The sequence below is a fragment of the Phaseolus vulgaris genome, chromosome 3 (genome assembly GCF_051622355.1).
Source record: "Phaseolus vulgaris cultivar YP4 chromosome 3, ASM5162235v1, whole genome shotgun sequence".
In the NCBI taxonomy this organism is placed as follows: domain Eukaryota; kingdom Viridiplantae; phylum Streptophyta; class Magnoliopsida; order Fabales; family Fabaceae; genus Phaseolus; species Phaseolus vulgaris.
Window position 1 is genome coordinate 16792482 of NC_143500.1, and position 11073 is coordinate 16803554.

General features: G+C 35.8%; 1 protein-coding gene across 2 annotated transcripts; it reads left to right on the forward strand.

Moving 5' to 3' along the window:
• The first annotated feature begins 5767 nt into the window (after nt 1-5767).
• LOC137806764 (uncharacterized) lies at nt 5768-10452 on the forward strand. 2 transcript variants are annotated; one of them, XR_011080407.2, is made up of 4 exons: nt 5768-7503; nt 8513-8594; nt 9760-9920; nt 10094-10452. XR_011080407.2 is itself a non-coding variant. In XM_068607037.2 (3 exons), exons 1-2 carry the CDS (start codon nt 6256-6258, stop codon nt 8573-8575), a joined length of 1311 nt encoding a protein of 436 aa, XP_068463138.1. In that variant the 5' UTR covers nt 5768-6255; the 3' UTR covers nt 8576-8594; nt 9760-10358. The 2 variants fall into 2 exon arrangements, 1 of the variants encoding a protein (XP_068463138.1); XM_068607037.2 differs by having other exon boundaries at nt 9760-10358.
• The last annotated feature ends 621 nt before the right edge of the window (nt 10453-11073 follow it).

Below are 11073 nucleotides of genomic sequence, written 5' to 3' on the forward strand. Positions count from 1 at the left end.
ATGTTCCCTAAGCTTTCCAAACAAAGAGGCAACACTTAATGATGTTAGATCTTTAGATTCGGAAATAGCAGTTACCTTTGGTTGCCATGCTCTATCAAGACATTTCAAGATCTTGATGTTCAACTCTTCTTTATCAAACGTCTTGTCTAGGCTCATAAGGTGATTGATGATGTGTGTAAACCTTTTCTGCACTTCAGTTATGGTTTCACCTTTAAGCATTCTAAACATCTCATACTCTTGGATGAGAGCATGCTCTCTAGCTCTTTTCACCTCATTTGTTCCTTCATGAATGACTTCCAAAGTATCCCACATTTCTTTTGATGATTTGCATTGTGAGACCCTGAAAAACTCATCAGAATTTAAAGCAGAGGTTATAATATTGTTGGCAATGCAATCGAATTTGGCCTTTTTACTTTCTGCATCAGTCCATTGAGACCATGGCTTCTTAATGACAGAACCATCTTTTTCAAACATTGGGATAAAATGGCCATTTTCAATTGCATCCCACATTCCTTTGTCAAGAGATTCCATAAATATTTTCATTCTAACTTTCCAAAACTGGTAATTCAAACCACAAAACAAGGGTGGTCTGTTTATTGAGGCACCTTCCCCAAACGGTAGTCTATCAGCCATTTTGAAAGATTTTAGGATCAACTTGAATGACTTTCAAGAACCAAGCTCTTGAAGCCAATTGTTAGAAAAGATGGCTTTAAACTAGAGGGGGGTGAATTGTTTAAAGGGGTTTTTCGCAAACTTTCCAAAGCTAGAATGAACTTATTTCAGAAACCAATTGATTCAGCAATTCAGTTAGCCAAAACAGCAAGAAAAACTGTAATACAAAAACAAAACAATCGGTTGTTTATACCAGCAAGCAACAAACTGAAAGTAAAGAGTTACGGATAGAGAAATTGTACACAGTTGTTTATACTGGTTCACTCCAAACTAGAGCTACATCTAGTCTTCTCAGAAACCCTGAGGATATCCACTAAGCAATCACACCTTGATCACTTACACAACAACCAAGAGAATGACCTTGAACACCTCAAGAAACACACTCTCCTTGGCCAACACTAAGATTGCTGATCTTGAACACCTCAAGAACACACAACCAATCTCAGCAAAACACACACACGAATTGTTCAGCAGTTTACAAAGATTACACTTGTTACAGATGAAAATCTGAAATTAATACAAGTAGAATCCTATTCAGCACCTTGATCAATCTCTCAACTCTTAAGCAATCTCAGAACTCTTTGAAAAACTCTTAGATCAAAACTTTGTTTCAAGATTCTTAAAACATAAAAACAGTTTTTCAGAATATATCTAAGAATATAGTTTGTTATCAAATCTTAACAAACTCTTAATGGCATTTAAAACAGATTGGTCAAAGCATTTAATGACTGGAGTGTATTCAGTTAGAGCATTTAAAGCTTAGTCAAACACAAAACAATTTTTCTGTTATGATTCCAAAACAAACAATCGGTTGTTTCCTCGAATCAATCGGTTGTTTTGGTACTTAACAAAATTCACCATTCAAAAACAGTTTTCAAACTTTCTCAAAACACCTAAGTGTAAACAATCAGTTGTTTCGACAAAACAATCGGTTGTTTCAACTTAGTTTTAAAAAAACATTTTGCTTTGTTAAAATTGAGATGCTAATTGCTTTGAGATTTAATCTAAGGGTTGATTACAATATTTAAACTACCCCAGAACAAAGCTAAAACCAGCACAGTAGCATCAAGCAAAGCAGAGGCTTCATCATCCTTCAAAGGATTTGGATTCTTCAAAACATTGAACACCACTTGGTTCAACATCTTCAACCGGCTCTGATACCATAAAGAGAACAATATTACAGTTTGTATTAGGAAAAAATGAAAACCTTATGTAACAGATGATGGATAATCTTCATCACTCAGAATTTTTTATTCTATTTCAATGTGCGAGGAAGACTTTAAATAATAATAATAAAAAAAAAACAGAAACTAACTATGGTAATAGAAAAAAACCTAAGGTTAAGTAACGTTAGGTAACCAACAACCGCTAAAAAATATTACAATAATTACAATATTTTCAAATTTGTCAAGTTTTGTAAAATTTATTATTTTTGTAGAATTGTCTAGTGTAAAATGTAATGCATGTATCGATTAGGGAACATATCCCATTTTGAAAAGATGATCTTGCACACTTAGGCTTTGTTTGTTTTTGGTTATTCACTGTACACAAAGAAAGAAAAGTTCAGATTTTGCTTGTTTGTTTTCATTGATTTCCGTGCATTTTATAAGTGAAGAAAGGTGCTGAAATAGTTTTTTTCCATCTTCGCTTGTGTCTAGAGATTTTCAAAGAAAGCCATATAGATTAAGTCAATTAATCATATTACCCTTGATGTTATAAAATTATTTAATAATATTAATAATATTAATAATAATAATAATAATAATAATTAATTCTAATAATAAATTAATAATAAAAAATATAATTATTTATAACAAAAGATGATTTATATAATAATAGTATTAAATATAAAAAATAATAATATTATCTAATATAGAAATAATTTTAAATACATTTATATCTTTTTAAATGAAATATTTGATCAATAATATTTTATAATAGATTTATATATTAAAATAATAATAATAAATGTTTCGAAGAAATGCTTGAGAAATGTTTTGCTAAGTGAAAGTAATGAAACAGTAAGGAGAGCGTAAGAGTTTAAAGGTTTGAACAGTATACGAAGGACCGCAAGCGTTAACAAGCGATAACTGTTGATCTTGTCACGTGTACGCTGATCTAGAAAGTATGGTGAGACGTCACTTCAGTGTACTGTTCACGTCCCGTTACCCAGTGCCACGTAGGTCGCCTAGGGCGATCACTTAGTCTCTTCGCTGAAACAAGTTACAGCTTGGGACTGGGGGGCTTGTGTCCCGACCTGTCCTCGGTCATCAACCCCAGTGACTGACCTCAGACATCGCACACCGGTGCCTGATAGTGGAAGTGGGCCACGTAAGGTGGGCCCCAAACGAACCTATCAGGGTATTGGTCAGTCTTCGAACATTGGTACCATAGACCTCAACGTCAAAATGAGAGATCGGACCTCCCTAACAGAGGGAGAGATCGGACATCAATGGCCTAAACGGTTGTATTGGGCCACGTAAGGTGGGTCCCAGAATTACACAGTTACCAGTTGAAAACGTCAGATAAGGGAAAAGCCTAAGTCACGAGGGATCCATGCACGTGGTGTGTATAACGCATTTAGGCGTGACACGAGTAAACAATTCTTGGAGGCGCTAAGGCCCATTAGGGTTAGGGTTTCCAGGGGAAGCTACATGCATAACACGTGAATACTTAGGGCACCCGCAAAACAGATGGCGCCAGAGATTAGATGCACAAGTTGGTACCCAAGCGGCCACTCTGTTAGTCGTTGCACTCCAGTTAAGGGAAGTTCCATGTGCCAGATTACGCTGATATTATGTAATAGCGGCGCATGGGCATTCTCCAAGGAACCCTAAACACGGGTAAGGAAACAAAGGTAAACCCTAGTTTCAACCTATATAAAGGTTGTTAAGAACCCTAGCAAGGTACACAGTTTCTAAGACTGAAACTACTTTATACACTTAGTGTTTCTTTGCCCTTATATTGAATTGAGCGTTGGAGTGCGAACAACAGTCAAGGCGCCCTTTGTCTTTGCAAGTGAGAGCTTCTTTGATCAAGGAAGTACAATTCTCAGACGGAGATAGGAGGGCCGAAGGCTGCCGTTCGAGTCAACCGGCGAGAACAGGCTATTTATTGTACACGAAGGCACAAATTCTACTTGTTTGTTTCCATTGATTCCCGTACATTTGTGAGTGAAGAAATGTGCTGAAATAGATTTTTTTCCATCTTCACTTGTGCCTAATGATTTTCGAAGAAAGCCACATACATTATGTCAACTAACCATATTACCCTTTTATAAAATTATTTAATAATAATAATTAATTCTAATAATAAATATAATTATTTATAACAAAGGATAATTTATATAATAATAGTATTAAATATAAAAAAATAATAATATTATCTAATATAGAAATAATTTTAAATACATTTATATTTTTAAATGAAATATTTGATCAATAATATTTTAAAATAGATTTATATATATATATATATTACAATAATAATAAATATAATTATAAATTACATATTTAATAATAATTAAAATAATAATAATAATAAATTAATTTTAATTTGATTTGATGAAAATATTTTTTTAATGTACTTATAATAAAAATAAATATTTTCAATAAAAATAAATTTTTTTTACATCAAATATTTTAATTAATTTAAATCTATACAAAAAATATATTTTATTTGATTATTCAAATATTTTTAAAGATAAGGGTAAATTTGTAAACTTACATTTTATAAATTTTAAAAAAATTAAAAATCTTTTCACAACCATCCTATCATTCACAAATTTCAATAAACTTTTTTCACAAATCTACTCTAATATACTTTAATCCAAACAACTTCACTTTCTTTACACTTTCCTCTCAAATAAATTTAAATTCATTCCATCAAATCTTCTTCTCAATCCAAATACAATCTCATTTTGCTTATGATATAATTATAATTTCATTTTTATCAATTGTAATTCTTTCGTGTTCAAATTGGAATATAATTGGACATCCATTTCGTTAGTGTTTATGCATAGATAAATCTTAAAAGACAAAAGAAGAAAAATGGAAGAGACAAGATAAGCGCCATTCTTTAAGACCCATATATGATTGCTGTTATGGTTGTGTACAACTCATAATGTTATTGACTTTATATAGTTATTATCTGGTGTAAGATTTCTCTGAGATCTCTCTTAGCCACAAAACATAGATTCTAAGTGATGTTAGTATATAATTAATTGTAGATGCAGCATTCTCCACCTTCTAACTTCATCAATTCATACTATATAGTGCCAAAGCAATTTTCAACCGTCTATCAATTCATAGAAAATTGCTATTATTAGTAGATTATTTTACTACTACTAATAATTAAAAAATACCAACCTCCACCGAACCCGACCAAGCAAAATCTGTTAGCTATAAGAGCACCCAGCAGAAACATCATATCCAATTTAATATTTCTGCATTCTTTTGATCACCACATTTTAAAACACTAATCCATTAATACTTAATGCAACCCTACATTCTTTCTAACACATTTCTGTAATTAAACGAACCATATATGGATTTTTTTAATGAAACCAAAATATATAGCAAAACAATAAATGAGGTAATAATTAACACCATTCAATATTAATATATTATTAAAGTGAATGGTAAAGGAGTGTTTTTTTTAAGTTCTCGAACTATCGTTTTTGAACAATAATTTTGACAAGCCACTTTCACTAACAAAGAGTGAATAAAAACTATAAAAATATTGTGACAGTTTTGACAGAACTCAGTCTACAGCTGTCATGCATGCTTGTGTTATACTGATTGCTACTAATTTATGTACCCTATTAATAGTTTGCCTTTCTATTAGCCTGAAAAATAATGCTACTATAAACTAGGGTTATGGAGCATAGAGTCGTGTAGATGTTTTGGGTGAAAAAGGTAAAGTACAGTGGAAGTGTCATTTTGGTGCGGTGCCATCACCAAAACTGACCAATGCTTTTATTAGTTTTCAGACGTTTGGTTAGGAAGTTTGAAATAGAATTTCTTTTATTAGTTTATGTAGTATCATGGTCCACCCCAATATTTGTGATGGGTCATTGGTGAACCATAAAGGTAAGATACATTTGAATTTATATAATAAGCAAAATCATCTTTAATACGTATTACATGATTAAAAATATAATTAATAATAAATAGAGGCAAATAGAACCTCATGTGGCTAAAATAGTATTAAAAATTAGAGTAAAAATAGGAGTATTTATTTGGTTATCATTTGTCCATAATAATAAATAGTAACAGTAATAGATGAATAATGAGCGTGTGGATAGCGAGACCTGGGAACAGCAACACGTGGTTCTTCTTGGGGCAACGCAAATCTGAACGGCGGTGTTATGATTGTAGGAAAAAACCAACCCAAAGACGCACAGCGAAAACCAGGCTTTTAATTCCTTCATTAATTAATTTTGAAAAAAAAGGTTTGGGTGATATCATTAATGCAAATTTGGTTATTGGCCCTCACTCCACACTTTCCCACTGAGAAAATGAAGCAATGTGAGTTGGAGTATTGAGAAGAAGAGCATAATCAATTATCATTCTGCGACCGACAATGGTTTCTGCGGAGAATGATTCGCATTCCACTTCCGATGAAGCTACTCATACTCATTCCTCACTTTCCAACAAAGCTCACAGAAACATCGGCAAGTCCATGCGAACCGTGCGCTCCAAATTATTCCGACGTGATCACGCCAATTTCGTCTCCGATAGCCTAACCGATTCGCTCATGGAACTCGCCACGCGAAACACCAAGTCCGTTAAATCTTCCGTTACGGAGGACCAACTTCTCGAGCTCTCTCAAGCTTTGAGCGATTTCTCCGCCTGCAGCAGCGATATCTCGGGAGAGCTCCAGAGGCTCGCCACCCTCTCCTCCTCCCAACCTGCTGTTGACGGAGACCGCGAGCCTGAACCTGAGCCCGAGCCTTGCTTAGGCTTTCTCCAACGTGAGAGTTTCTCCACGGAGATAATCGAGAATATCTCGCCGGAGGATCTTCAGCCGACGGTGAAGATCTGCGTCGACGGACTGCTTTCGCCGTCGGTGGCGGTGAAGCGATCGGCGGCGGCGAAGCTGAGGCTGTTGGCGAAGAACAGAGCGGACAACCGCGCTCTGATCGGCGAGTCCGGTGCGGTGCCTGCTCTGGTTCCGCTGCTCCGGTGCAGCGATCCGTGGACGCAGGAGAACGCGGTGACGGCGTTGCTGAATCTGTCTCTTTTTGAGGAGAACAAGGCGCTGATAACGAATGCCGGTGCGGTGAAGTCGCTGATTTACGTGCTTAAAACAGGGACGGAGACTTCGAAGCAGAACGCGGCTTGCGCGCTGATGAGTCTTGCGTTGGTGGAGGAGAACAAGATCTCGATCGGTGCTTGCGGGGCGATACCGCCGCTTGTTTCGCTGCTACTAAGTGGGTCCCACAGAGGGAAGAAGGACGCACTGACGACGCTGTATAAGCTGTGTTCGGTGCGGCAGAACAAAGAGAGGGCGGTGAGCGCGGGAGCAGTGAAGCCGCTGGTGGAGCTGGTGGCGGAGGAAGGGAGCGGGATGGCGGACAAGGCCATGGTGGTGCTGAACAGCTTGGCGGGGATTGAGGAGGGAAAGGAGGCGATCGTGGCAGAAGGTGGTATTGCTGCGCTTGTGGAAGTGATCGAAGATGGGTCGGTGAAGGGGAAGGAGTTCGCTGTTCTGACTCTTGTTCAGCTCTGTGCTCACAGTGTTAGTAACAGAGGCTTGCTTGTGAGAGAGGGTGGGATTCCTCCTCTCGTTGCTCTTTCTCAGAACGGCTCTGTTCGAGCTAAGCACAAGGTATGCTTGTTTGTTGCTTCCTATATCCTTCGCTCTCACCGCGTATTGTTGTTTCTCAGTTATGTTTAGTTGTTCTGATGTTTTAACTGAATAAACACATAGAATAGATTTGCTTGTGAAATAATATACATACGGGAACACCCCTAAAATTCTCCAATTTTTTAATTAGAATATGATTAGTTATTGGTTTCAGAACCCAACTTAATAAAGGTCTAGGAGAAGAGTTGGTTTTACACAATTTGATGATCATATACTATTTCAATAGAAGAGTTGAAGTAATCATGTATCAACTCTTGATTCCTACTGTTGGTGTCAAAAAAAGAAAAGGCGGGGTTGAGGGGGGAGAGAAAATTGTAGAGGGGAGGGAGGGGTGTACGCAGTCATCACTTTGTTTGGCATCGTGCAATGCTAGATAGAAGTGAGCGCTCCTCTTCTTCTGTTGGGTTTGATAAACCCCTAAAGTGGTGTTAAATGATTTCATTATCCTTGATCTAAAAATAGAGTTTTTTTTTTAAACATTTATGGAAGAGGTATGAGAATTGGGTGCTAATGGGGGACACAGAAAGCATTTTATCAACCTCCCTATCTTCTCTAGAAGGGAAGTGATGCAAAAGATGTGCTTTCCACAGAAAATGTTTCAATGTATCCTTGCAACTCTTTCTCCAGCTCTCCCTGATAAACATGTTAACCGCAAGTAACATACAAGGTCGATATGCAACCCTTTCATCCATAAACAAAGTAAACGGACTATTAGCCTTATTATGCATATTTTCTTCTATTTTTAGAGGCCTTTGTGTGTGCTTAAGATGTTAGATGCTTCAAGTGTGGATTTTGCATTTTGCAGACTTCACCAACATTAGATAATAGATTATACAGTGTCTAGTTAAAGACAAAACAATTTTATTAGTTAAAGAAACAAGCCTTCTTCTTCTGCTGTTTGCCCCCTCAGAGACTGTAATTTTTCTCGTTTGATTACTTTATTTATTGAAGTCTCTTGTTGGTTTTGCAGGCTGAGACACTCCTTGGATATTTAAGAGAATCAAGACATGAAGCGTCCTGTTCAAGTCCTTAGAGAAGTAATTTACGTATAGGTAGGTAATTGTATAATGTAACTGGTTGTTGTACATATATCTTTTTTGGTTGTAACTTTGTACAGTGTGGATCTTTTAAATTAGAAGCTAGCCAGACTGCAGTAGGCTGACCCTTCAATGATTTAATCCAGGCTTTGGTGAGTTTGCTTTCCCGTGTTCAATCTGTAATGTTTCCAGAGGTCGTCTCAGTTTATGTTGATTAGCCTTTTCATAGATTTTTGTTTGTTTTGAAAACGTCAGTTTTTGTAGAAAAGGCTGGCTCAGTTTTTGTGTTTTTGCCTCTCTTGTAGTGAAAATACAGAGGTTGTATTACGTTACCACTTGGAATGTGTTTGTTAGTGTTCATATTTTATCTTGGTGAACATGTTTTAACTTTAAATTTGGTTAGTCTGATACATTTACATGTATCGTACAGGCCATAGGCCATTAATCACCTTCATCAGTTTCCACTGAATACCCTTTCGGAGTCACTTGCACCCGCCAACAGGGATAGAACTTTTAACTGAATGACTTTCGCGTAGCTTGGACTTCTTGATTTCATGCTTGCTTACCAGCAAATATGAAAAGTACACATTGTATCTTTTCTTTCTAAGATTGCCGTGTTATTGCCAGGATTTTTTTATGTCTTGCATGCTTACCGGCAAGTCCCAGAAAAGTACGCATCACCTTTTCTTTCTAAGACATGTTATGATGTTACGAAAAAGATATATCCGTTCTTGCAAAGATTTACGCAACAACTTGGTGCAGGTTGGTTCCTCGTTTATGAAGTTTTGTGTAAAATTACAACAGATAAGCAGTGCGCAGTTTTGGGGAAACTAAAGACACTATTAAAAATTTAAAATAGTTGTGTAGCATTGAGCCTTCCGCATAAGATATTTTTTTTAAGAAAATTAGAGAACTTTTCCCTAACTATTTTCCTGAGAAGAGTAAAGGCACTACTTTACTTTTGATAAATTAAATTGAGACAGGCATTGTCATCTATGGGATACATTTATCTTTCTTTTTGTTTTCCCAGTTTCTCAGTGGTTGTTTGGATCGTGGCTAATGCCGTAGTGCATAAAACCCCATGTAGAGAGAAATGTTTGGTGGATGTGAAATAATGTGAAAGGATGAGATAAAGTGTTTTTGAGGATGATGATTTGAGTGTAATGTAATGATGTTGTAGGCCCGTGAAGCTGCTTCTCCTTGTTGTAAAGCAGCTATCCATTCTCACGCTTTCACGTGCGGTGTGGTATCAAGTTGCATCAGTATGGCAAATCAGTGTCCCACAGCCACCATGCAGGCCAACCCTACCACAGACTACAACTACCCATCTCCATCTCTGTGGTACCAATTTCCTCAATACCATCTTATGTTTTCATTCTTATTTTTTTCTTCCTTTTCAAATAATGTTGTCTATAATAAATTAATAATCATCAATTAGCTGGCACAGCAGGTAACAGAGTTTCGAATTAATCAGCTGTCGGTGTTATCATAACCATAGGTTTTGTACATATTAGGTTGATGGTTGTATCCGAAGGTGAAGTTGTTCGGTGAGGGACAGTGGTTTCTCTTACGCAAAAGCATGAGTTGCTGCTGGTTAAACTATCGCTTCTTAGTTATTCCATGCTAGGCTATTGCAATTTTAACCAAATTTCTATTTAATATTCAAATTGCTGATTTTTACATATGCACGATCAGAAAGAGATGTAACTCTCAACGGTTCCCAGTTGTTGTTTTAATTTTTTTAATAAAAAGGTAGGCAATTAAATGAATTTAAAGACACGGAGGAATATTTTTTCCTATAAAGCTATGTTAACGGATAGTGATTGTATATTGGACTTTTCAGAGTAAAAATTATCAGATTTAATTGCCTCAATCTTATTCTTTGAATATGCAATTAGTTTAATTTAAAATTAAATATAATATTATAGTAGATAGAATTTTAATCTACTTTAACTAAGTCTTCTCTCGTGCAGGGATAGGTAAAATCTAAGAAAAACAACATATTAAATGCTTTAACAAAAATGTCCCCATATCTCTTAACTTAAAAAAATATAATTTAATTTGATTTTATTCTGATCATATGATTTAACAAATTTTATTGTAGCATCCCTTTGCTATATTAAATAGCGTATTAAAGAATGGACCAAGGGATTCAACAATTACCGTTAAAGAATGGACTAAAATAAAAGGAAATGTTTTAAGTATGGGTAAATGTGATTTTACACGGTAGATAAATATATGGTTTGTTTTACAATGTAGAAATAACCTAGTCCAAGAACATCAATCAATAGCTTAAGGTAGGTGTATCATATACCAATGTGTAAAAGATAGATCTTTTATTGATCCATTATGTGTGATTAAGTCTAATGAATAAATGATGATGCACGTTTCCTGTTAAGGATAAGATTCTGATTCTCATATTATGCGTCGGCCCAGGCCCATCACTCTATATGCCCCCAACCTTTAGTGTAAGCTACTGAGGCTATTATTATCA